At 44.4% G+C, this 27,121-nt stretch overlaps 2 protein-coding genes across 3 annotated transcripts in view; one reads left to right on the top strand and one right to left on the bottom strand.

Moving 5' to 3' along the window:
* Positions 1 to 688, bottom strand: part of ZYX (zyxin) — a 29,414-nt gene extending 28,726 nt beyond the window's left edge. The window contains 2 exon segments of the mRNA XM_032098827.1: positions 360 to 452; positions 455 to 688. Of these exon segments, the coding sequence (XP_031954718.1) occupies positions 360 to 452; positions 455 to 665 (304 nt within the window). The 5' untranslated portion in view covers positions 666 to 688.
* FAM131B (family with sequence similarity 131 member B) lies at positions 451 to 26,963 on the top strand. 2 transcript variants are annotated; one of them, XM_032098828.1, is made up of 7 exons: positions 451 to 535; positions 18,525 to 18,634; positions 20,043 to 20,078; positions 22,594 to 22,687; positions 23,279 to 23,485; positions 23,810 to 23,953; positions 24,372 to 26,963. In XM_032098828.1, exons 1-7 carry the CDS (start codon positions 508 to 510, stop codon positions 24,914 to 24,916), a joined length of 1,164 nt encoding a protein of 387 aa, XP_031954719.1. In that variant the 5' UTR covers positions 451 to 507; the 3' UTR covers positions 24,917 to 26,963. The 2 variants fall into 2 exon arrangements, with proteins under 2 accessions (XP_031954719.1, XP_031954720.1); XM_032098829.1 differs by having other exon boundaries at positions 23,288 to 23,485.
* Positions 26,964 to 27,121: the final 158 nt, after the last annotated feature.

Below are 27,121 nucleotides of genomic sequence, written 5' to 3' on the forward strand. Positions count from 1 at the left end.
CCTCGCCTCCGCCCCGCCGCCAGCCCGTCCCGCGCTCCCCGCGGGCAGAGGGGCGGCCCGGCCCGGCCGGCGCTGCCTCCCCTCCCCGGGCCGCGGAGGGCGGCAGCCAATCGGCGCGGCGCTGCCGGGCCGAGCTGTTTACCCAATCTCAGCCCGCCCCCCGTCGGGGAGCCGGGAGCGGGGGGCGGGCGGGCCGCGGGGGCTCGGCGGCGGCACCGGCGGGGACGCGGCCGCGGACGGGGAGCCGCGCGGGGCGCGGAACAAAGCGCGGACCGCGGCGGGGGCAGATGACAGCCTGGCCCGCGGGCTCCCCGCCCGCTCGCCCGCCTCGCCCCGGCGGGGGCACCCCGCGCTCCTACCTGACCATGACCCCGCGCCGGTCCCCGCTGGGCCACCCCGGCGTTTCCCGCTGAAGGGACCGGCTCCTTTCCGACCTCCGCCGCTCCCTCTCTTCTCCGCCTACTCGCTGCTGAGGCTGCCGCCTCTCCCCGGAGCCCCGCCAGAGTGATGGGCTGCATCGGATCCCGCACCGTGGGTAAGGCGTTGGCGGGGACGGCGTCAGAGGATGCTCGGGCAGCCGCGTCCCCCGCCCCGGTACCGGCACGGCAGCCCCCGGCACGGCGGGTGGCGGGTCGCCCCTCGCAGCCCCCCTCCCCGCTGCCCATGCAGCGCCATTAGCTGCGTGCGACCCTTCCCCACCTCGGTCTCCCGCGGCGTGCGGGGCTCCGCGGAGCCGCTGGCCTAGGTGCTGGCAGCGGGGCGGCGGGACGTGCCCGGGGCCGGGGGTCGTCTGCCCGTGTCACCCGTGACGAAAGGTCGCGGAACATGTGGGTCAGTGCGGCGCCTCTGGAGAAGGGGGTGGGTGCGGGCCGTGCCGTGCCTCCCGAAGCAGGATCAGGCGGCCGGCGGCTGCCTCCTTTGCTCGGTAAGGGTTTATTGTTATCCGAGGATACATAACGTTGCATGATCTGCACGTCTTCTTCTCTGCCCCTTCCCCCTGCGTAGACTTCAATGGAGAAGAGCAGACGAAACTGAATCCCTTCCCTCTCGCAGAGCCATTGCGAGGGGACACAGGGGGAGGGATCGCATCCTTCCACTGGGCCACGCCATGAACATTTTTAACCAGAGGATCCCAAGCCTTCAGGCTATGTGACCCAGCTCTCCCCTCCTACACACATGCAGATACCAAGAGGTCCTTTGATCTTTAAGCACAGGTATCTACAGGTAAACACAGCATTCTGGGCACACTTTCTTCCCTTCAGGAAATTTTCTTTTCTGTGCAAACCACAGGTACAGCTATCAGTTATATGGGGTATGTCATTCAATATGCCAAATGAATCTCTGAGAGCAAAACAGTTTGCTTAGTGGAGCGTCTCTCTCCCAGGCTGGTCCACTCTGTCTCTCCCAAGAGTACACAGGCATCTGTGGAAAAAGGAGACCTCTGAGGACATCAGAATCACACCACCACCTCAGAGGGACTGTGTCACCCCAGAGTAAATCTGAGGGACTTTGTCAAAGCCTGGTGTTGTGACACTTCTTGTCTCAGTGGGAAAGCCCTTTGTGAGCGCTTGCAGGGAACCATCTACTCCTGCAGCAGCAAACTTTAAACTACAGAATCCAGTTTCTACTTTGGGAATTAATTCCTGTATCTAGCCTATGTCTCTTAGCAGTCTCAAATGTCCTCATGACCTAGAGAAATCTCTTACATCTTCTGTAATGTCCACATGACAAAGATCACTGCAATATTTCCCCTGAGATTCTTCAAGCTCACCTGGATCACTGTCTCTGTAGCATATCAGGACATGGATTGCCTTCATCTCCTGCCTTGCCCCTACCCTCCACACACTCACACTGCTGAGGACATTATTATCCTGTTAGCTGGGTAATTATCAATATGCCTTTTATTGATGTGTGTCTGAACTGGCAGCGTTAATTCTTGGTCTGTCTTCCCACAACGCAGTTGAAATAAAGAACAAACATGCATTTAGTAACATCCACTCTCCACTCCAAAATGTGGTTAAGCTGTCATACAAACTACAGGTGTTTGTTCCTGGGCATGGCAGCGTTTTTATGATTTGTGACTTGGAATCTGTGTTACAAAAAAACCTCTTGTATAACCGAGCTGTTGTAAGTGTCGTTCTCATATGAGATTATATTTATGTTTATATATATATTTATAAATGTCATACAGTTACATGGGCATAGATGAAAACATAAAATAGCATTTATGCATTAAAATGTCAATGGGATGATGATAGCTGAAAATTTACTTTGTCTGCAAATTGCAGTCCTTCAATACAGACCTTAATGGTACAGATACTTGACTTCTCATATGATAGTGATTTTTAGTTGGCGTGATATATGTTCATTCTTGATGGTGATAGCATGGTGGACTTTAGGGACCTATTTGTACAGTTAACAGGAATTTTTCTTGCCCTCATGTTTTGAAGGCGTGTGCTCAGGGGGATTGCACAACTATGATTCTGTTCTCTGTGGGAGTCAGATATGAATGTAGTAGTAGTGCCTGATGCCTGCTTCGTGTGAAACTTTTACACTGCTTTGCTTTAGAAGGGGCTTATTCTGTTCTCAGTCCTAGAGGCTGGATTTAGTGAAGGTGGGATCCTTGAGTTTTATTTGGACTCCTCCACCTAAGGAATTTTGTTCAGAACAATTCTTACCTGGCAGCCTAGATTTTTGGCTCCAGCCTTCCTGAAGTTATTGAGAGGATTCTTCAGACATATTCTGGGAAATCAGTGCTTTGAAGTACTAGGTCTGAGCTCTAGGATGTGGTTGGAAACTAACACCCTAGCATGAGCAGAGCTTCGTGGTCTCTCTCCCAAGTGTATCTGGTTAGATTTTTGCAGAATTAGTTCAGCATACAAGCTCTGTATTGCCTTTCCAAGACCAGGTAGGTCCTAGAGAAAGGAGTGCTATGCTTGTATTGGTTTTACCTTGGAATTTGCATGGAGCAGATTTTGAACTCAGAATTCAAGAGGTTTTAATTAGTGATAGAAACCTCATAATCAGTCACATTTAGTTTATTCACCACACAAGGGCCAGTGCAGGATTGTGCCCTGAGCTTGCTCCGGGCCTTTTTCCATTCCAATTTTAAGCAAGCCACATGATTTCTTCATCTCCCGCAGGGATGTTTTACTATGATCTAGTTAGATGTCATAGCTTGCACATGTTTAGTGATGTGCAACTTTACATTTTCTTTCCTAAATATGAGTTTTCTGGTTATTTCTCCCTGAGGAAAAGTAATTGAGAGGGTCGTAACAGAGCAGCTCCATATGTGATAATTTGAAATAGTCATAGAGCATCTTTAAATCTTATAGAGGACACCAGAATGGCAGTGATCATGTTATGATTTCCTAAGGTATGAAAAAAGCTGAAAAGTGATCTTAAAAGACTAACTTGATATACAATCATCTTCTCCACAGCTGAACCCAGTCACATGTCAATGTCATACATGTGCTTTGTGTAACATGGCATGGTAGCAATTACACAATGAGAACTGGAGGCTTCTTCCTCTGGTAATGGCTACAAGGTCAGGTCTGTGTATTGGCAATACTCTGTCATTGTTCCTAGAGAGCTGCCTAGCGACTCACATCTCAGTTTCAGGGAATGTACAGGAGAATTTTCACTGAGGTTGCTGGACAGCTAAGGCTGTAAAATCCAGCTAGGAACTTGTAGATATTTAAGTACCAACCAACTCAATGCCAAAGATCAGCTTGATTGTGGTCAGTAACTGAGTTAGCAAAGTTTAGGGTTTCAGCTCTGCATAGGTATCTGAATTCATTACAAGTGTACCTTTGACTGCAGCTGAGACGTCTCCTAACACTGGCTGTTCTGATTAGTGTGGCAAGGTTTCTCTTAATTCCTTGAATGGATTTAAATTAATAGAAAGCTGAAGCCTGTTAAGCTCAAGATTGCTCTCTCTTTTTTTCCAGTGATTTCTCTGATTTCTCTCACGTCTTCACACAGAAGGCTGCAGCAAACGTGTTTTGTGAATGTGACGTAAGATGGTGGGAAAATATTCCAAGACATTAAAAACTAATAGTAGTTTCGGAGTGTGGGAGAAAAGAAACTAGAGTTGCTCACACTGGGTGTCAGGAAAAAACTTTTTGACTGTGAAAAGTGTCAAGCACTGTAAGGGGTTTCCCAGAGGGGTTTTTCAGTATCCATTCATTGAGGTTTTCAAGACCAGGCTGGATAAAGCACTGAGTAATCTGGTCTAACCTCGTAGCTGACTCTGCTTTGAAAAGGAAGTTTGCACTTGAGAGGCACCTTCCAACCTTCATGGATCCTATGCTTTTAGATCCTATGCTTAGGAGCTAAAGCCTGGAGTGGTTGCCTCTCTGAGTCGGGCTGGACCCACTACTTCAGCCTTGCGCCTCCAGAGGACCCCAGGTCTCTACATGTCATTAGTACACTCCTGTATGTTTCCCTCATCATCACTTTCCTTTAACTACTGGGAGTGCTATGTGTCACAGAGTTCCTCACCGTGATAACTCCAGCTGTCACCTGAAATCCTCTCCATGTGTTTTTGGTCTGGCAGTTTTGCAAGAAACAGCCCAAGTGACAGCTAGGCTTATGCACCAAGTATCAGTCACTGACCATGCAGTCTGGAAAAGGCAGTGCTCTTAATTTTTCAGCCTCTGTGTCAGATATGGTGTGCCAAAGCCAGGTACCTGGCTTGCTGGGCTCCCCTTTACAAGGAATGCTCATTGTCCTGTCAGAGGGAGGAGTACATACTTCCTACGTTGTTTTCCCACTGGGTGTTCTATGCTGAGGGTAAATGAGTGGCTCACAGCACCCGCAGCAGGAGAGATGGAGCCAAAGACCACCCACTCCTAATCCAGGCACTTTAGATTCAGCAGAGTGGGAGCATGGTAGGAGGCTGACAGGAGAGGGGTAAAGCAGCTGGAGCAAGCAGTGAACATCCCCTGCATTTTTCTCCTTACTTATGCCCCCCACAGATCTGTAGGTGTGTGGAGTGAGATCTGGAATGGCAAGTGTGGTCTACACACTTGGAGTGTGAAAAAGTGAGACATCCACTCTGCATGCGTATCTCACACATATCAAGTATGTATCAAGGTGTCCAGTTCCTCCCTCCTTCACCTTCAACATCTGAGTGAGTCAGTGAAAAGGAATAAAGAGAGGGAGAAGCCTCAGAAAGGAAATGGTAATGCAGAAGGAAACTGAGTTGTGAAAGTAGGGATATTTTCATTTAGTTGCATGCACACAGGTGGAAGGGGAAGGAGCACAGAGCTCCATGTAGAAACTGTAGGTCATGTGAGTAAAAGAGTGGGAATACATGAAAAGGGGCATCTGGGTATCTTGTTCCTCTCTTACTTGGGATAGAGACAAACACAACACAGGGACAAAGCCGTGCCTTTCCTTCCAGATCAGACTGCTTTGTGGTTGGTCTCACTTCACTACTTGTATTTCTTCCCAGTCTGGCTTTTCCTCTTTGGAGCAGTTCTCAATATGATCACTTTTAGAAACTCAAGTAAAGAGCTCAGGGATAAGAATTTGTTTCTGCCAGTAAGATTCTGAATGGAGACCATCTCCCAGACCTAGCAGCCAGTTGTCCTGAAGGGCGTACAAAACAGGTGATCCAGGTGATCTCTGAGACCTCCCTCTCTCGTCAGGGTTTCTGAAATACAGGTGACTGGTTTCAAAGTTGTGGTGGGGAGAGGCTAGCAAGGAGTGTGACTGTATAAGCCTGGCTTTATAAGGAAAGAGTCCTAAAAAAACGTGTGCAAGGTAAGTGTGTGTCAAAAGCAGTCATTAGTAACAGAAGACGGTCTTTGGCATGGTGCTGATTGACCTAAGACTTTTGTGTGTGTGTACAGTGCAACAGATGTGATTTGAGGAACAGAACTGAGGAAGAGCATTCTGACTTTGTGAACTCTTATGGGCAGCAATATTGAAAGAATTATGAGAGAAATTACAGAGGAGCTGATGAAAAGATGGAAGTAATTAATTCATTGGCATGACAGAACTGGGAGTCCTAATTCTATAGACTGATGTGTATTGAAGCAGAAAAAGTGAACTAATCAATAAGTATTTTAGGCATGCTTTCTTGGGGGGAAGTAGAAAAAATAGTTTTCAGCTCATTTAATAAGATTATGCTCTCCAACAGCAAACAACTGTGATTTTAGACTGATACTTAGAAAAACTAATTCAAGATAATTCACACTCATGAGTTTTTAAGCACTTGGGATAAAAAGTCAGAGCTTTATTTTATAAAGTCTTGAAGTAGTGAGGAAGGTCTCAAGTGAAAAGCTGGGGTGTTAGCACAACTCTAAAGGTTTTGTGAGATGACCTATGTATTTAATTTTATCAATTTGTTAAAATTTCCAATAAAATATTAGAAGGACAATATACCAGTGAGAATGGGCTTATACAAAACAGAGCCTGTCAAGCTAACTTAATTTCATGACTTTATGAGACTCCCTGCAACCAAGCACTTGTCTGATAGAAGTACCTTTACTTACAATTGTGGTAATGGAGGTAAAATATGAGCTAGGTAAAAGATAAAACCTCTAATCAGTTAGCAACCAGCTTAGCACCGCGTTATTCTTTGACTAGCAATATATGAGTACGGTACATTTTAAGTGCATCTAAATTCAATAGATGGCAAAATAGTAACAAGCAAAGAATCACTGTTGAAAAACTTGTGGCTCTAATTTTACCAAGCACCATGTGATTTGAACATGCTGTTCAAAATCCTGAGGGAGGTCGAAAATACTGATAAACTTGGTAGTATCTGGAACGACTGGAAGAACTGCTGAAAATGACAGTAACAAATGAAAGTGATGAATCACTGATACGGAACAGTTTGATTCGTTTTGAGAACTGACAGACAGTGTGTGTTCCAATCTAACCAAATATCAGTTCATATATCTAATGGCAGAGTGTGAATAGTGTTTATAGGAGCAGAGCTCTTATGTTAGAAAGCAGTCACACTAAATAAGCTTATAGATATTGGAAGTGGTAATCAGTAGATCAACAGCTACTACTGGGATGCTGCAGCCAAGGAAGCTGATGTGGTTCCTTGATCTTGAATATTGAATAGGAGGAGAGAAAAGCATATTTTCCTCTGCATTTGGCACTTGTGAAAAAAAATATTTTTCATCTACTTTGTCTAATTCTATTATTATCACTTTGAGAAATACTGCAAAACTGAAGAATGACAAGAAAATAAACACACAACCATGAATAAAAACTTACAGAAGTGACTTGATGACAGTCTTTAAGTGTTTGACAGAAGAAAAAAAACACCTTGAAGTCATCTGACTCTTCAGATTTGTAGATCTTAGAAGTAGAAAACTGTTAAGATGTGATGGAAGGATGGCAGATACATTCAGATTGGAAACGAGGCAAAAATCAAACAGTAAAAATACTGAACTATTGGGATAATTTACTAAGAGTTGTACTGTGCCCTCTGTCACATGAACACAATAAAATCAAGATTTTAAAAAATGCTCTAGTTCCAGCACAGCAACAGAAAGTATAATTAACAAAGGAAATACCTTTAGCCTCTCTTATTTTAAGGGGGTCAGAATAATGTCAGACAATCAGGATGTTTCTCTGTCAGTTTAAGCTACATATTCCCAAGTCCAGGAGTATACTAGACTTTTAAATGAAACATAATTTTTATATTCTGGAATGAATGTGGTTGTATTTGTAGATGATGATCAGAAGTGGCTCATGGGGAAAGTTTCTGTTCAAAATCTCTAAAGCATGCTGCAGAAAATAGTTTGGTGACTCAAATAGTGAGCATGTGGATTGACATTCCACATGGGAAAGAGAATTTTAGCGTTTATACTACTGACCACTTACATTCGCTGACCAGGATGGTGAAAGAAGGCTGTGACAGCCAGAGGAAGATCAAAGAGGCTGTGAAGGCAGGAACCTCGACAGGCTGCACATTAAATGTTTGCTTCAGGAGCTATTCAAAGAACCTGTAAAAGGCAAGTAACTTGACTTTTGCATTGATTAGGAGGACTTAGTGCAGGGTGTTACTACTAAAGAGGCTTCAGGTGACTCAGAGAGATTAAGACCATAGGAGAACATCACCACCCTCTGCCCCCAGCCTCAAAATCCCAACAATTTTGTATCTGTTCATTGTGGAAAAAGTTGTGGAATTTTATCCAGTGGAACTTTTCCTTGTTGGAGATGCATCGGATCAGTTTCAAATCAAAGCCTCAGTGAGGCTGTAGAGCAGGTAGAAGAAAAAGTGGTCAGATGGTATTCATGCAAGGTTTCTGGGGAAGTTTGAGGCTGAAAGAGCTGAACTGCAGATTGTTATCTGTAATGTTTTCCAGTTACTTTGGTACAAGAAGATTGGAAGGTAGATAATGTGATGCCAGTTTTTAAAATGATTTTGAGATCTGGAAAACTGTAAGCTAGTAAACAAGATAGGCAAGCTAATAAACATTACTCTGAAGAACAGAATTAGTACATGCATGGACAGATAAGATGTACTGAGAAAGAGTTAACCCTGCTGTTGTCAGTGGATATCACAATTTATAAGTCTTAGAAGGGGTCAACAACCAATATTGACAAAGGAGGTCCAGTGGCAATAGTCCACTTGGATTTGCGAAGCACATTTGTAAAGGTCACTCACCCCAGGCTGTTAAAAGACATGAATCTCTGTTGAATCAGAGAAGTTCCTCAAGTAGCTGGGTAAAGATAGGAAACAAGGATTATCATGAAATATCAGTTTTTCATAGGGATATTTTTTCAGATCTGTGCATATCCATAAATGATATCAAGAAGGGGGGCGGGGGGTTACATAATGAGGTAACAAATGATGATAATAACAATAATCATTTGGGGGAGCAGGAAGAAAACTGCATGTGGTGAATTGAAAAAGGATTTCACAATATTGAATTACTAGGTCATTTGATTTCACAGTATCAAATGACATAAATTATGGGTGAAATTTGATGTGGATAAATGTAAAGTGATGCACACAGGCAAAGCATTTCTAGTGTTTCATTTGCAATGATGGAGGTTCTGAGTTTACTATTACCATGCAGGAATGAGATCTTGGGGTCATAATGTGTAGCTTAATGCTTAGTACCACTAAAAATGCCAACCAAATGTTGGCAATTAGGAAAAGAATAAGAGAATAAAATGAGAAACAGCATTTTACTATGCAAATATTCATACGGTGCCCTTACTTCGAATATAATGTGTTGTCCCTAATGGTCTATTCCCATTTCAGAAAGGCCATAATCAAACTGGAAAAGATTCAGAAATGGGCAGCAAAGACAATCAAAGGTATCGTGTGGTTAATATGAAAGGAGCCATTTAAATAGACAGGGATTTCTCAAGTATGGAAATGAGATGGTTAAGGATATGACGTATCTATAAAATCATGAATTTTCTCTGGGATAGGAACAGCATGGAGAAAATGATGAGGGAAGCCTATTTCATTATCAATTTCAAAGCAGAATCTAAACATCAAATGAAACTAGCAAGTGGCAAGTTTCAAGCAAAAGTCAGCGCTTCCTCATGTAACACAGAATTCACTTGTGGAAGTACTTGACATAGGATACTACGGGTACTAAAAGGCTTTTTTTTGATTTTAGAAGTGAACAGATGAATCCTTTAAAGATGACTAAATACAGAGGCAATGTCTGTCTTGGGAACTACTTGAGGTGTAAATTGTGACAGGCTAGGACAAATATTCTGGGAAAATATCGCTGCTGTTTCCCCTATTTGAATAGTCTTTCTTACACATGCACTTCAGGGACAAGCTGATACTGATCCCAAACAAATACTAAATAACTCCTTTCCCACCACTTCCCAAAAGAAAAGAATGAAGAAAAGAAACCAGAGAGGAAAAACCCAATCACGGGGGGGGGGGGGGGGGGGGGGGGGGGGGGAGCGGGCAAGAAGAAGAAAACAATAAGGAAAGAGAACAGACTAAGAGGCCAAAACCTGGAAAACAGGGAACCAAGGGCGAACAGTGAGCAGAGCACCCCTGTGTTCCCATGATATCCAGGAACTGGTAGATGCTGCCCAGTGATGCCCTGCCCAGAGCATGGGACTAGAAATAGTGCTGTTAGTTACTGGGTAACTGGGTAACTCCTGGAGCTGGACATAGCCAGCTTGGTGAGAAACAGGACAGCTGATAAAGAGGACCCAGAATTTAGTGGGTCTTGGGATAGAAACTGTACAAGTAAAGATGTGAGAAGTGCAGTTGGAATCAAAATAGTAAGTTTCTGGAGGAGACAGAAGACTGGCATGTGTGGTGTGTCAGTCTCCCTTTGACTGCAGAAAAGGCATGGCTTGGGGAGTCCTGTGAAGAAACTTGTGCTTTCTGCTTGGTGAAGGATTTTTTCAGCTGATATTCCCCATGGTCCATGCAATTAACTCAAAGTAGAAACTGGCCACGAGGGTTCCTCTTTGTCTTCTGACAATGAGTGGTCCTACAACCATGTATCATGGGTCTAAGGGGTTGTTAAGCCCATGTTTGGGCTTAAGGAGGAGGTTGAACAAATGATTTGTGTACCTGGCAGAGACTGATGACTGTTCCCTTGACATGAGGACAAACAACAGAGGGAGTGGGGTAGCCCTTGGGGGGATTAGAGGAGCCTTGTGAACAGTGAGTACCTCATGGAGGTTGCTCTGTGCAGGTGTGGATGCCCTCAGGGACAGCAGGGAAAATTGTAGGGTGGGATTAGGGGTGGATGTGATGGTGAGGTGTGGCCTCACTTGAGCAGGTGCAGGGCTGGGCACTCAGTGCCTGCAGCTCTGCCTGGTGAGCTCAACCCCTGCAGTCTCAGTGCCAGCAGCTCTTTGTCATTTTCCCCAATTGCTTAGGGAACTGTGGAGCTCTGTCTGGTGAGGACACCTGAAGCCCTCGTGGTGACTTTCTAGGATTGGGAACAGTTTCTCTTACCAGATATCTGCTGGAAATATAATACAGCAGAGACGAAACAGACTAGGAGTTTCCTGGAGTGTGTGTAAGAATTTCCTGACACAGCTGGTGAGTGAGCCAGCTAGGGAAGGCACCTGCTGGTTCTATTGTTTGTGAACAGAGAAGGCCTTGTGGGTCATGTGGTGGTTGGAGGCTGTCTTGGGCATAGCCATCACAAAATGAGAGAGCTTTTGATTCTCAGAGCAGTAAGGAGGGGCATCAGCAGAACTGCCACCTTGGACTTACAGAGGTCAGAGTTTGACTTGTTTAGGAGAGTTTCAGAGAGTCCCTTGAGAGGCAGTCCTAAAGGGCAAAGGAGTCCAGGAAGGGCATTCTTCAAGAGGATGTCCTGAAGGTGCAGAAGCAGGGCATCCCCATGTGCTGAAGGATGAGCTGGTGGGGAAGAAGACCAGCCTGGCTGAACAGAGAGCTTAGTCTGAAACTCAGGAAATAAAGAGAATGTATCACCTTTCGAAGAAGGGGCAGGCCATTTAGGAAGATTACAAGGATGTTGTGAGGTTGTGCAGAGGGAAAATTAGAAAGGCCAAAGTCCAACCAGAATTTAGTCTGGCCACTGCCATAAAAGGCAATAAAAATGTTTCTGTAAGTGCATAAGCAGCCAAAGGAGGGCTAAGGAGAATCTTCATCCTTTATTGGTTGTGGGGGGAAAAACAGTGACAAAGGATGAGAAGGCAGAGGTGTGCACTTAGGTTTTTGGGGAGAGGGGTGACAGGGAGTCAGCAGCCTCAATGCCTCCTGGCTGGCTCTGACCACTGCTGCTGTTCCAAACCAAATGCTTGGTGAGGGCTGTGACCAAGTGTGCGATGGCTGTGGTGGAGAAGGGTGTAGCCACCTGGCTGTACACTCCTGGCTGTACCCTCTGGGGCTGCCAGCCTGATACCCTACAGCTGAGGCGGGGCAGGTAAGGAGAGTGGAGCCTGAAACTCCCGGGCTGCCACTGCCCCCATGTGCTGGTGTTTGGAGCAGGCTCTTGTTTTGTCCACCCTGCAAAGGGGGACCAGGAGCATCCCTGAGGTGAGAAAGGTGCGTTGTGATCTGCTGGTTGACTCTTGAGGAGTTCTGGGCGTGGTTCTTCTTCCCCTTTGTTACGGAGGGAACTACAGCATGAAGATGGCACATCTAATAGTATTCTAATGCTCCAGGACAGTGCCCATGTGACATGCTGGCTACAGAAGGATTAAAATTTAAACATGTATGGAGAGCAACGTATGAAATTGCCTGCTGCATATTACTTCTGTAAGGCTGGCTATGGGCCAGCCAGAAGGGGCTGCTACCTTGGTTCATACTGACATTTCCACACTCACTGTGCTGAGCAAGGCCCCTGGGGACACATTCTCTGCACTTCAGAGAAGCAGTGAAGAATGAGGATAAACCCATCGCTGCTGTTCATGCTGGCTGATACTTCTTCTGCAAATGAGGCAGGGCTCTGAGGTTTGGGGTTTTTAAAGTTTGTGTTAATTGGATGTGTTTCGTTTTGGAGGACCTCCTTAGCCCAAGTGACATGGTGGCTTCTCAGAGCAGAGCTGCCTCTGTCTAGCATTAGGCTCTCTGTTCATCTCCTTTTACTTGAAGATACGCAGTAGCCTTTAGTATTGGTTTGAAAGTGTTTCCAGTCAAGAAGAAAAATGTAAGTGTTGCAGCTTTGTTCATTAATTCTATCTCCTAAACAGCTCTGAAAAGGGACCTACCTGCACGGAGAGGCAGAATGGTCTGGAAAATTCAAATTACCGAAGTTCAAAGCAAAGATCCTGAGAACTGCCCAGCTGATTCCTAATCTTACAGGCATGTCAGAGCTTTAGGTGTTTCCATTTTTCATCAGAAATTTGAAAGGCATCTGTTCTGTGGAGACCAAGACACTTCTGTGCCTTGATGAGCACCAACCTGTTCAGCTCTGTCTCCTCCACAAAAACAGGGTTTTTTTTCAGTTTCTCTTCCACAAGTGACCCTGTTGGCAGGTGTCAGCAGCAGATAACTAATTTTTATGTTTCCTTATGCAGTACAAGCTAGAATTCTTATGGAATTATGTGAATAACTTGGGTTGACAGATTTCTCAGCTTTACCTAAGAGAATTTGAGTGCTTCCTTCAGAGGTTCACCTCAGGGACAGCTCTGGTGACAGAGGTTTATTCCTTTCCTTGATGACCTTTTGGATAGCTTTGATTGGCTCTGTGTAAAGCAGGCAGGGAAGAAAAATGTTTCTATGGTTATTCTAGCCACCCATCTGTTAGTCCTTCCCGGTAGCTTCAACTGCTTTAATTTCAACCACATTTGACAAGACACGATGATGTTGTGCTTGACAAAGATACACACTCCCACGAGTATCATGAAAATTGGTATCAGGGAAAGAACAATCCAAAGACTGATCATAATTACTGCAATTACATTTGTTGTTTTCTTAGTTGTTTGGGGAAAAAAAAAAAAAAGGAATGGAAAAGAATAATTGGACCATTTACTCTAAATATTCATCTTTGCCAACAATAACGTTGGCTACCAATACCAAATGACAAGGTTTCTGCTCTCTGCTGGAAAGTAACATTTGAGAAACAGAAGAAAGTGTGCTAACAGGGGATAATAGCAGTGCTGGAAAGTCATTGCTTAATTGAAATGTTTCTTGTGTTAATTGGCATGACACATCAGAAAGCAAATAACACAAATACTTATTTGGTATGTGGTGTAGATCTTCACCAGCATGATGTTCAGAGGGGAAAAACAAAATTCAAGACTCTCAAACTCTGTTCATCTACTTGGTGTGGAACAAAATAGAGAAGACAAATTGGAGATGATGTTTAACATCCAGCACAGAAGTTACAACACAATAGATTATTAAAGGCTATAGATACAGCTTAAAGCCATCGATGCAGAAGCCTGATTCAAGCATAGACTTTGGTAAATGAACAACATACTGGTACAGGTACCAAATATAGAATCAATTAATGCACAGTGGTAACAGCAATCCAGAAAATGTCGAGGAAACCCAAGGAGAATGGGCTTGTTTAGATTAAATTTTGAGTAATTCAAAGCAAGGTGATTTTCTTACGATCACAGAAATGCAAAGAAACTGAAAATATGTCCAACTAAGAAACTCTGTGTTTCCATGGTAAATTAAGGTATGTGGCAAAATGAGCTACAAAAGTAGTAAAGAAGTAGTTTGTTACTCAGCAAGGTGATCAGCAAGGTGAGGTGCAGTCATCCAGGTGTTTGATTTTTCTGGAGCATTGATCAAAAGGATCACTTTGCTTGGAATGCTTACTACACACATTTCCTAATTTCTGAGAGTCCAAAGTTATGATGCCCAAAAAAACCAAAATAAAGCAAGAATTGGGGAAAAGGGTATTTTTTTCCCCATGTTTGTTCCTCTTTAAATGTTTTTCATCTTTATTATTTAGAAAGGCTTGACTTAAAAATAAGTCTTGATTTTTGCCATAAGAGTAGTGTAAGAGAAAGAGGGCTGATACTTTCCCCCAAAGGCTTAAACGACTTGAGTTGGAATGTTATGTCAGTTGTAATGGAGACATCTTTTTCTTATGAGTGTTTTTGCAGTGTTTGTTTTTATCTGATTTGTGTTAGAAAATACAAAGCAGCCATGATCTGAAAGAATTTGGCTTAATGTATTTATGTATTTTGACTGCTTTCGTTCTCCCTTTCTGCTTCATGTAATCAGCCTCCTCCTTTTTCCTCAGCCATCTACTAACTCTTCCAAAACAAGGATGAAATCTATGATGTTAAAAAACCCCAAACCAAATAATAATTTTTAAAATAAAATGAAGACATCTTTTAAAAGTTCAATGAAAATGAATCCCCTCTATATCCTTTCTATACACACCATACAGAAACAGTGACAAGGAAATCAGAAACCCAGTTATCTTTCAACTTTCATCACCTCATTTCAGGACATCTAAATGAGAAATTCGATAGCATGTTTGTAAAAATTCCACTTTAAAATTAGCTTTATGACCCACTCATTTAAAAATTCTTATCAGCTCGATACGGAGAAGAGCAAATACTATTCTGTGAGAGGTGATTGATCACAGAATTACAAATGGAACAGTCATGATGATTAGCAGAAGCTGGAATGGAAGATGAATAAGAGAAAATAAATTATATTGGAGAAGAAATGTACCATTACAAAAGAAAAAAAACCGTCTGTGCTAATTGCAGGGAGAAAGAGGTTGACAGGAGACTGGATAAAAAGAATACTAATTTGCTAAGAACTGCTTTCAGTTTCTGTTTTCCCACTTCACTCTCCATACTTTTCTTCTGATTTTCTGTGTTTCCTTCCTTCCATCTGTCAGAGCAGAACTCGGTTTTTTCATGTCTTGATCTAACATGGGTTAATGTTGCTCTTGCTATTTCTAGCAGAAGAGGAAAAAAGCCGCTAACCTTTACCCAACTTTCAATAAGAGAAAGTAATGTTGCTCCAGGCCCAACATCAGTTAGAGCACATACATTTTCTTTTCAACCAGTCTGATGTTGTAACTTTTCAGCAGATATGACTGCATTTAAAAGCATGTAACAGATGTTAAAGAGTTGTTTTCTCCTAATATATTTCTCTCTTAGTACTCATGAAACTGTTTAGACCAAGAATTTATTTTCAATAATTATTCAGTCTTTATAGAGCATGCAAAATCACATATTACTCACTTTTTCTCCCTGAACTAGGTAGATGAGGTGTTTCAACTGGAAAGAAACAGTAGTAAATAAATTCTGTAGGTCTTTAGTTCTACTATTACAGAACAGGTGTGGACTTTGAGACAAATAATTGTTTGATGTTCTTCAGCCATTTGATGCTGCCATCTGCCAGAATAGTATTCAGCCTGGACAAGGGAAAGCTCCTGGGAGACCTTATAGCACCTTCCAGTACCTAAAGGGGGCCTGAAAGCTGGACAGGGACATTTTACAAGGGCATAGAGGGATAGCACCGGGGCAGTGGCTTCAGAATGGAAGAGGGTTGGTTTAAATTCGATAATAAGAAGAAATTCTTTACTGTGAGGGTGGCGAGGCACTGGCACAGGTTGCCCAGAGAAGCTGTGGATGTCCCATCCCTGGAAGTGTTCAAGGCCAGGTTGGATGAGGCTCTGAGCAAACCTGGCCTAGTGAAAGGTGTCCTTGTCTGTGGCAGGGGGGGTGAAACTAGATGATTTTTAAGGTCCCTTCCAACCCAAACCATTGTGTGGTTCTATGAATATTTTCCATATTCTAACACTCCAAGGAAACCATCAGTGGGCTTGTGGCATTGAGAGCAGAGGCTGAGTGTCATTTGCTGAACTTTGGGGCTGTCAAGTCACTTGTGCTGAGCAGGAGGCTCCTCCTTCTTTGGCTGGGGTGGAGGTGTCTTTGCAGTGCATGCCCAGAATGGTGCTGCAGCCTGTTTGCAATGTGGGCCAGGGTGTCTCTAGACTTACAGAAGGGCCACAGCATTATGCTCAGAAAGAGCTGAGAGTACAGGAGGAAGGCTTCAGGTAAACGGAGATGAAACAGGCGTGACACTGTTAGCTGCACTGAAGGGTTCTGAGAAGCTGCCTTCTGCTCTGGAGGGGTGACATCTCTCCTGCCTCTCCAGCATCCCTCTCTTGTTCATCTCTGTGGCAGCAATGCCCCAGCTCTCCCCTTCTAGTGTGAAGGGTTGCAGGTGGAGGGAAGGAGCACAGACAGGAAGAGGCAGCTGGATCCCAGCATGCAGGGGCAGGCTCCCACCCTGCTCTTTGCACCAGTTTTTTCCTCCCACTGACCTGTGCTGGTCCCTCAGCTCACCCTTGTAACAGTCAACCCCTCCACTCCTTCCTCTCCAGATTTGCACTTCCCGGTAGTGCTCCCTCCTTCTTCCCTTTATCCCTTCCCTGTTCAGGGGGACTGAGTACGAGATATTCCGTTCCAAGCCACAGCCAAACCTTACAGCTGGTGCACCTGGCACTGTCAGCTGGGCTTTCACAGCTCTGCCTGCAGCTTCCCTTTGCCAGAGATGATTCTAGTCCTAGAAGGTTTGCTTGGGCCCCAGATATAAGAGGTTCCCAGCCACGGTGGTAACAGGCAACTCACAAGTGGCCCATTAAGCCCTTGCTCCTCTTGCTTGAGTACAGAAATCCCCAAATCTCCCTCTCTTGCTTTGCTGGACTGAAGGTTGCCAGTCCAGTTGGTGGCAGTGAAGCCAGCAAGAGCTCAGTGAGGCCCAATACGTGCATGTGCTTGTCAGGAAAACCAGTTAGGAGGATCACAGCCCTGGAGGGTGGTGTTTGTCATGCTCATCATAGCCATGTCCTGCCTCCTCCTGAAGTCTGGCTGTGTCTGACCTGTGCTCACCTTTGTAGCATACAGTACAGGAATCCTTTTTCTTTTGAGTTCCGTGAGTTGCGAGGAACTGCAACTCAGAGAACAGCAGCTTTACTCAGCCTGCTTAGAAGCATGTGGAGGATGCTGTTAAAGCACTTGGTTCTAATGATCCTGATGAGCAGAAACGTACTTTGGATGTGAAGGAAAAAACATCCCTTCGTTCTTTCAGAAAGGGATCTTCCTGCACAGCATAAATTTGAGATGTGAAGGTGTGGTGGACCCCACAATATGCAAATAGCATTGTCTTTCTGATGTTTTTTGTATTGCTATGTTTAGCCTTTTTAGGGGACAAAATCAGATTTTTTGCATTTTGAATTCTAGCTGATGAATGCCTCAGGCTTCCCACCCCTAAGTGCCTCCATGGCTCTTGCAGGCCTCTGTGGGGCGGAGTGCAGCATCTCTCACTTGTCAGAAGATTTCTACCTGGGAAGTGCAGTGATGAGCACTCTATAAATGTGCCAGAGCTGCTAGAATGAGCGAGGGGCTTTGCATATGCCTGTGGAGGAGAAATTTGCTATAAAGAGTAAAAACAAGTTAGAAGATGATAAAAGTAGAACCATTCACATTCAATCCAAACAGAGCAGACACAGCTGAATTGATCCCAGGAAGAGATGATCATTTGGGGGTTACATTTCTTGACAGATTCTAGGAGCTTCAGGTATAAGGACAGTACAATTGTTCCTCTGTGACATGGGAGCAAATAACTTTAAACCTAGTTTGAGGATGGCACCCAGGCTGAAGGCACAGTAAATTGCTGATGGCACAGAGCCGTCCTGGTTACCTGGCTATCGATATTTAAAATTTGAAGTGTATTAAAAAGGTCTTTAATCTTGCTGAGAATGGCAAAGCAAAGGAGCCAGCAGCTCTAAGCTGATGTCAACCAATTCAAACCATAACAAATGTCTTTTTAAGGGATGATGGTTTGATATTGAAAGGGGATATTAAAGGAATTGGTTCTTTCCCAGTCATGCATCATGACTGGATGAATCTGTACTTTAGCCAAGCATACATCATGCTTGAGAAAAACACAAGTGACTGGTCTTCATATGGAGATATCTGTGTGAAATATAATTGCTGATGATGTACAGGTGGTCTGATTAAAAACGGAATGTCTGATTTAAGTCTGTTGTGGCCTTAAACTCAATGATTCTCCTGCTTGCTTAGCTGAGTTGGCTTAAGACTGCTAGAACAAATTGTAGTGGCATTAAGAAGCCTGACCAGATGTGTTCCCACAGGAAACGAGGTGATTGCAGTAGACTGGAAGGGACTGAAAGATGTGGACCAAATCAATATGGACAGCACGAGTTCACTGCATGGCAGCAGCTTCCATCGACCTTCCACTGAGGTGAGTGTGTGGCCCAGAGCTACTTGGCCAAGGGGATCAGGAAGTTTGAATTCTGAGTTCAGAAATGGGTGTTGTGCATCATCTGCGAGTGGACCAGAATGCCAGTGAGCTCCTGAGGATCATACCTGTGTAGTTTGGCTTGCTCTGAACAGAGCTGAGTCAGTCCCTTCACATGATCCATAGTGAGTGAGAATTTGCAAATGAAAGTGCTTTTTAACCACTCATGACGGGAGTGGAACACAACATGAGAAAAACAGTGACAGTTCTGAGAAGCCTGTAGTCTGCATTCCTTGAACAAGGGATTTGCACTGGGATGTCCAGCACTGTGTCTGTCCCAGCTTCAGCAGCACAGCCATGAAATCTTTTGAAGAAGCACATTTGTCTTCATGTTGAATTTTAGAACTGCATTCACCTGTAACTCACTGCCAATTGACTTACCATGCAGTATCTTAAGGGCTGGTTCATTGAATTATTGCAGCTTCTGCATTCTTAGATACCTGAATTTTCAGCTTTGTAAGGTTCAGGGTATGCAATGATGTTTAATTAAAAAAAAAATCTATTTTGAATGTGTAGTATTTGAAGAATCACAAATAATGTTCACAAATAACCTTAACAAATGACATACAGTTTGCAAAACCTTGGAAAATGTTAATAGGTATATATATATATAGGTATTTTTATTTTGTCTACCTTGCTGGCTTGGAATGTAACTTCAAGACACTTAGAGTTTCATGGAGTCTTGGCAGAAATTGTTGGGCCTGATCTTGTATGGAGAATTCAGTCAAATCAAAGCAGATCTAAAAGTCAATGAGCATAAGCTACACCTCAGTGAACATTTTGATTTATATGAATGGATACCATAGGTATAACATGAGTCATCTAAATTTCCTTGAGTGTCTTCATCCCCAAACCCAAGATGCTGAGATGTGAGTCCTCCCAGCTGAGGGAAACACACTGGGAGTTGGTACTGTGATGGCTGATATGGGAAATGTTTCTGGTTTGCAAGGGGGGGGTGAGCCAGAATGGACAAACCGAAACACTGCAGGAGGAAATAATTTCAGCAGAATTCTGTTGCTTGCTGTAGGACACTCAAAATACAAAGGTGGTGTAGCTCCTCCTTGTGTTAACCTCAAAGTGGTGCAACCCACACTTGGGAGCCTTGTGAAAAGGTGCTTTTCTCTTTCTTACTCTGTCACTGTTCCACCCATTCACTATTCCACCTTCAAACACCGTGACGCCTACAGGGCACCCTAATCACCAGCATGGAATGAAACCAGCCTGAAAGACACACGTTTTTTATAACATACCATAAAGTAGTGCCTGTTGGTTATGGCAAACTAGTGGAGTTGAATGGCTGCTTGCAAGTTCTTCGTTACACTAATCTGGTGCCATTCTTTGCTTTCTTTAGCAAACACGGACAGATTTCTCCTGGGATGGTATCAATGTGAGTATGCACTGTGTCACTTGTCAAATTTCTAGTCACAGGAAGACCAGGATTTGTCTGACATTGGATACAGTGGAGGCCAGAATGGGAACATGACTGAAAGTCCTTAGTGCCACTGAAATTCTGGGAGTTGTCTACAATTCAGAGGATGGTGATAGATTTTTGTTTGCTTCTGAGTCTTTTGCTGTCTGGCAGGTATTTCAGTCTGCAGTTGGCTATTGAATTGCTTTCATCCTTTTTGGGGCAAATGTGTGCCATTTTGTATGTTCTGTTCTTGAGAATTCTGGGCACTGCTACATAAGAAAGGTGTCTGCCCAGCATGTTTTAAAAAATCAGTAGTCCTTGATAAGAGCATCATTTGATCTTCTCCAGTAGTTTGGGAGAAATGTCTCCCTCATTTTCAGTTGCACATAGAGGTAAAAGTATTCTTAATGTCTCCTAGGGTAGATGGTGAGTACCAGTTAACTTCAGTTAAAAAGCAGATGAGAAACAAGGAAACATTTTAATTACACGTGTTCCTTTTGCTCTTAATACCTGTGCCATGAAAAAATTTTTTTTTTCTTTTTCACTAATGCAGAAACAGCATCCTGAGAAAGGATTAATAAATATTTGTTCTACTGGATTTTTTTTAAGGGTACTTAAAAAATACTTTCACGTAAGTTAACTTTATAGTTTTGTACACTTAAGGGCAGGATTAGCAGCTCCATTTTGAGTAGGATAAATATTTTCTAATTCCAGATACTTTGAAAACTTTTAAAATGCCTGTAGTTTTCTGGTTCTCTGTGATTTGAAAGCACTTGGGACACTGAATATCAAGGGGACATATTTTTAACTAATTCTCACCCTGCTGATATCTCTGTCTTTGTGGCACTTACAGCTTGGGATCTTTTGCCTAGGATCAATTATAGGAACAAGTTGTGTGGGATAATAATGGTGCACGCAGCAACTGTCTGGAAGAAATTTGTCATTTGTTTTTTCCTCGCTGCACCTCTGTCTAGCTGAAAGCAAAGTACACAAGGTCATATTTCCTTAAAGAAAGTAGAAGACAGTTTCCTTACTTGCAGTTTCCCATTTTCCAGCCCATACAGAATCCATGGAGCTCTTTCATAATGCAGCTCTTACCCAGTGTAATTCCATAGATCATCTTTGGTACAGAAGCTGGGTCATGAGTTTCCTTCCCTTCCCATTCATTCCTGCCTTCATGTCACAGCTCTCCAACCTTGCAGTAGTAGGAACCCTCTGCAATTTACTTTCTTTTTTGGATGGGTTCCATGAAGCAGCTCACAGCACAGCCCCCAGGCCATCTTGGAACAAGTGGGTGGATACTGAGCAGCAGCACCTAGACAGGAATGACCAGTGGGGGCATAGATGGACTTTCCCCAACGAGCTTCATCACCAAAGGAAATGCATCATGGAACAAGGGCTGTGTTCTCACTTTTTACTGTTCTTCCTCTGCTTTCTGATTTCTTCAGCTCACGTTACACATGGCGTGTTCCTGGCTCCACAGTTACAGGATGCCTTAGCTGCTGCATTTATACAGTTTCCAGAAAAAAACACCTCTCATATTTTGGCAATTGACTGGAATTCTATGCAGTTCAACATCTTTACAATGCCTTCCTTTGCCTCCAATTATTTCACTGCCCAGTTATTGCTCCACACGCTTTTTATGAAGTGTGCGCCTCTGACCAAATGCTTGCTTTGTGTCAGGATTTAAAATTTCCAGTGTCATAGTCACGACTTTGGAGTAACTTTGTGTTTGAAACATTCTGGCCTTGATTTTCAGAGAGGTTGAAATGAAGAGCAGAAGCAATGCTTATTTAGCCGTTGTGAAAATTAAGCCTCATATGCAATGCCTGGCATCTCTGAAGAAACCTGATGAATTCATCTTGGGAGATTATTTTTGTGATGATGTTTGTGACGGCTGCCTGTCCCAGTAGTGCCCTCTCCTTGTTATTCAGGGTCTGAGGATAAACACAGAGAAGACAGTCAAGAAAATTAAGCAGAGCTGTAGACCGCATTTCTTTGCAGATGTAGGTGCTTGAAACAGGGCCCATCACTGATATAGTCATGTTCATTTTATTAAGACCATATAGGAAGAAAAAAAACCCCAAAGTGACATAAAAAGATTGGTAGTATGATGCATATGTGATACATTGCTGTGTCTTGCCTATTGCATTGACAACTCCCCACTGTAAGATCCCTGAATTGTCCCTCAGCCATGTCTTGCATCTCTAACAAAGAGTTGGGAATGGTGCAGCATGTCTGTGGAGGACGGGCAGCTGCCAATGGGAGGCTTCTCACAGCCTCTTTCTGCCTCTCCCTCTGTCCTTGCTTCAGTCCCAATGCTGTGCAATATCCAGTCCTGGTTAAATAGCCTCTAATTTTTCCTTTCTTTCTTTTGTTCTTATTGCTTGCTTCTGCTCCTCATCTTCCAACTACCTACTGTTTTCTCACTTCAATTCAATTCCTTTTCTCCTTCCTGTATATCATTTCTTCATATTCTCTCTCTTTTCAGCTCTCCATGGAAGATACGACCTCCATCCTCCCCAAGCTGAAACGCAACTCCAATGCTTATGGGATTGGGGCTTTGGCTAAATCATCTTTCTCTGGTGAGGTCCTCAAAATTTGACTTTATCCTTGGCAGCTTCTCTCCACAGGCCTTTGTGCCTCTTCCCATATCTCTCTGTTGCTCTCACAACTGCTCCTTTCTGGCTCTCGCCTTTTCATGGCCTTAGAGGAGTCTCCACCACCATGGTTCTAAATACAGAAATCTCACAGTTGTTGCCCTTTCAAAGAACAGATTTGTCTTACTCCTGTTGGCTTCTCACTGTGCACCCCTGCTCAGACATCTTCAGTTGCTTCCCCTCAGTCTTGGGTTTAACCCCATTTTCTGTTTCTTAGTTTGTTCACTTCCAGGCTTCATCCTTCATGCCCAACTCTAACCTAAATGGATTCTAGGCAAGGAAGGAAATGGTCTTTCATATTTAGGGTTCCCCTTTTTCCCCCTTCTGAGAGTTTGTCCAAGGAAAGATGGAGAAACTCCCCTGGAGAGTGATGCAGTGAAGGGTAGGAGACACCCAGCCCTAGTCATGCATCCTGCCCAGGAAAGGAGGGGAAAAGCTCCACTTCTAAGAGAGGTAAAGAGCATGGCAGAAAGCGCTGGAGCTGTGTAATAGCCCTCCCTTGTTTTCCAATGTCTGGTCCCTTAGGGATATCTCGCAGCATGAAGGACCACGTCACGAAGCCGACGGCGATGGGCCAGGGCCGCGTGGCGCACATGATTGAGTGGCAGGGCTGGGGCAAAGCCCACAGCCAGCAGCAGCAGCACACGCACGAGACCGCGCGCAAGGACGCCGACGCCTACTCGGACCTCAGCGACGGCGAGAAGGAGGCCCGCTTCCTTGCAGGTAGCGATGCCTTTGTGTTGGCACGTGGATTGGATTGGGTTGGGATGCCCCGGAGTGGAGAGACCAAAGTGCAGAAGCTTGGAAAAAATCACTCAGGAGAGGCTATGGGTGCTTCAGGTGACCGAAGTAGAGGGAGACTTTGATGGTTGGAGTATTGCCAGTGGAATGCAAAGTAGAAAGGGTGAGGGCCAGTTGTGGGTGATGGGTGTTGCTGAGACAAGACCAGAGTGGGACAGTGTAACCAGAAGATGGGGTAAAGGACGATGGTGAGAAGTGGAGACTTTAACACATCTCTGCTTCCCTTCCCTGTCTCCTTTGGCACAGGAGTGATGGAGCAATTTGCTATTTCTGAAGCGACTCTCATGGCCTGGTCCTCCATGGATGGTGAGGATGTGAGTGTAAACTCAAATCAGGACAATCCAGCAGGCAACTACTCTGAGAACTATCAGGAGCTGATGGAGAGCCAAGGTGAGCTCCAGTGTTTCTTGCTAATCTTAAGACACCCCTTTCCTGCTCTTGTTGTCACGTTGCTCTCTTTTGCTCTGCCCTGTTTTATTCTGTAGTCCCAGTCAGATCTGCTAGAGTCATCCCTGTTTGTGGAGCTGTCCAGGGAATCTAATCTTAACACTGTGGCTCCAAAGCCCAGTTCCTTTTGCCTTTTTAGAGCACAACTAAAGCTACCAGCTCTTACAGTCAGTTGTGGGTATAATCCAGGTCACCCGCCTACTGCCCAGAACTGTGTTTTCTCTTTGCCCTCCTTCCCTGTAAAGGCTTCATCTGCCCTGTGCAGTACAGTGCCTTGCACAGGCACACAGGCTACCTGGATGAGGCAGCTCGGCCTAGGGAGAGTGTCTGACTGTGTGTTGTTTGTCTCCTTTGCTTGCAGAGCATATGGCCCAGACGCAGTATGATAGCTGGCCTCACTCCTACGTCTCGCAGGGCATGTATTGCTTAGGTTCATCCGACGCCTGGGAGGCCAGTGACCAGTCCCTCATCGCCTCCCCAGCAACCGGCTCCTACCTAGGCCAGAATTTCGATGAGTCCCAGACAAACCTTCAGGAAAGCATTTTGCTTCAGAGCAGCTTTCTCCAGCAGCAACAGCTGCAGCAACAGCGGCAGGAGCAGAACTTCATCCAGAGCACGGGGCTGGTCCACGTGTGGCCCCTGCAGACTGCTCAGAGTGGGGGTGGAGCTGAGTCCAGCACGTACATGGAGGACCACATTGAGGATGAAGGGAACCCACGGCTGGAGAAGGCTCCTCTCCTAAACAAGAAGCCCTCTCCAGAGGAGGATGATGCAGTGTGCCGGGACCTGGAATCTTTGTCTCCTCGAGAGGAGGTGGAACATGCTGCACTGAGCCGCAAAGTCTCAGATGTCACCTCCTCTGGGGTGCAGTCCTTTGATGAGGAAGAGGGAGAAACAAACAACTGATGCTTTCTGTGAAGTTCTCATCATTGCTGAACAAAGAGAGGGGTGGCAAGGAATGCAATTACAGGGATTCTTCTCTCCATCTCCCCATATTTCAAAGCAGACGCACCTTCCATACCTGACATTTAATTATTTTTTTAAACAAGAGGAAAATCTCAAAGTGATTGAGACATAAAAACCTTTTCTTCCCCTCCCCCATGGACACATATTTTGGATTTTCATTGCTCTGGGCAACATGTGATGTGCTTGGAGAGATCTGGATTGGTAAATAATTTCTAAATCTTTTTAATACAAAGTCTTGGCGGTGGATACAAACTCTTCTGGTACTGGGGATGTGGCTGATGTGACAGGCTTGGTGTAGGGAGCAGCTTTGTGGCTAGAATTCATCTTGGCAGAATGGATGTTGCTCTGTGGACATGACCCCCTTTGATAGAATATATGAATATAAACTGGTTTAAAATGAAGATGTGGCTTTGCAAATCTAGCTTGCACTAGTATTGCCATTGTGGCTGCTGCAGAGGAGCAGGCCGTGTTCGATACAGATCGTACTGAGATGAGAGATGTGCTGTGTAACCAGATCCTCAATAGCACCCCGATACAAAGCTGTAGGTTTGATGGATACGAACTGCGCTCCGTGGGCCCGGGCTGTGCTGCCAGTGTGGCTCTGTGGGCATGGCTCTGCTGTGGCCTGGAAGAATGGAGACAGATACGAATCTAACCCTGCTCTCAGATATTCATGCTTTAGTCTCTTTCATTTATTTGTTTCTCTCTTTGGCATTTCTACCTTCCCAGGAGCTGGCACGAGTGGTGTGTCTTTTTGGCAGTGGGCACTGGAGGCCAGTGGAAAGCGCATTTTCACCTACGGAGACAGTCAAAAAAGCTGACTCTTGCAGGGGGCTTGAGAACATGTCCATATTGGTGCATCTTGGTGCTGCTGCTGTGTCCTGTCTTTTTCTTGCCAGCAGTATGGGGAGACCCAGAGAGTAGGCAGCAGATCCAGGAACAGTGTGTACAGCTATGAGATCACAGATACGTAGTTTACAATAGGGTTTTCAGTTTTTGTGCTTTTTTTTTTTAACCTTTTTATATGCTGGATAAGTGTTCATAACAAAGCAGTTAGTGATGGGAAAGGCCTGTACTCCAGTCATGACTTAACAGAAATACTGCACCTTTCCCATTTCTGCCACTCCTGCAGTGCCAAATAGAGCTGGAGGAAAAGGGGTGAGAGGAAATTTTCTCCTCCTATTTTTCTTCTTCTTCCTGCCTATGTTTTCTTCTTTTGTTTTCCTACCCCCAAGCAGTGTAAATAACACTCAGTACTTGATCTGTTTGTTTTTCCCTCCCATCTCTTTTCAGGTGTGGAGAAGGCTGATTTCAGGAGTTTTCCCTATTTGTACGGGTTATATATTTTTTGTTAAAAAAAACATGATTCTCTGATTAGGGGGAATTTGGTCTCTTGCAATTCCTTGCCTTTTTTTACAGACCTCCTTTTGGGAGGGAGAAGTTTTGAAAGGAAATTGTTTCCTTTCGGCTCTCACCAGAAAATAAACAGGGACAAAAGCAAAAACTGTATAAGGTTATTGATTTTGCTGGAGGACTGAATAGAACCAGCAGAGATTACCCAAGTGCAGAGTTTTAATTGCAAGACCTCTTGCAAGGAAACATCAGCAAAGCTGATGTAGATCAGATGCTGGATCTGATGAGCTAGAGAAAGGAATTTGCCTGGACACTGCCATACTGTTCCAGGAGCAACTCTTTCTCACTTACTCTGACTCATATTTGCTCTGTTTAATTCATGATACATTTGTATCTTCTTTGCCTCCTCTTCAGGCTTGGTGTGGTTTTTGGATGACAGGAGAGTGGTACGTGCTCCTTTCCTGCTTCAGGTTTAGTTCCTGCATATTTTCAGGGAAGAATGTCTAAGGAGAATAAAATGTGACTGAAGGAATATCATCAAGTCTCAGAGTTCAGACAGCTCCTGGCAAGCAAAGCAAACGATGTCCAGGAATTGTGAACAGTAGGAATGGGACTCTCAGGAAGAACTTCACCCCACTCAGCTTTTTCCCACTGACACAGCTGCATAAAGAGGGACTCCTTTTTCAATACCCAAGTCTTTCTAGCCAAGTCTGCTTCAAGCAGATCTGTCTTCCCTGTCCATTGCACCTCTAAATGAAGGACCTTTGGGATGTTTTAAGTAAGACTTGTAAT

This window comes from Corvus moneduloides, chromosome 2 (genome assembly GCF_009650955.1).
Source record: "Corvus moneduloides isolate bCorMon1 chromosome 2, bCorMon1.pri, whole genome shotgun sequence".
Classification (NCBI taxonomy): domain Eukaryota; kingdom Metazoa; phylum Chordata; class Aves; order Passeriformes; family Corvidae; genus Corvus; species Corvus moneduloides.

Bases quoted from the DNA above. Each gene is read 5' to 3' on its own strand.
- FAM131B (XM_032098828.1), top strand. From the start codon at position 508: ATGGGCTGCATCGGATCCCGCACCGTGG. The intron at 22,688-23,278 runs GTGAGGTCCTCA...TTCCAATGTCTG, and splicing joins GGCTAAATCATCTTTCTCTG to GTCCCTTAGGGATATCTCGC. The intron at 23,954-24,371 runs GTGAGCTCCAGT...CTTTGCTTGCAG, and splicing joins GGAGCTGATGGAGAGCCAAG to AGCATATGGCCCAGACGCAG.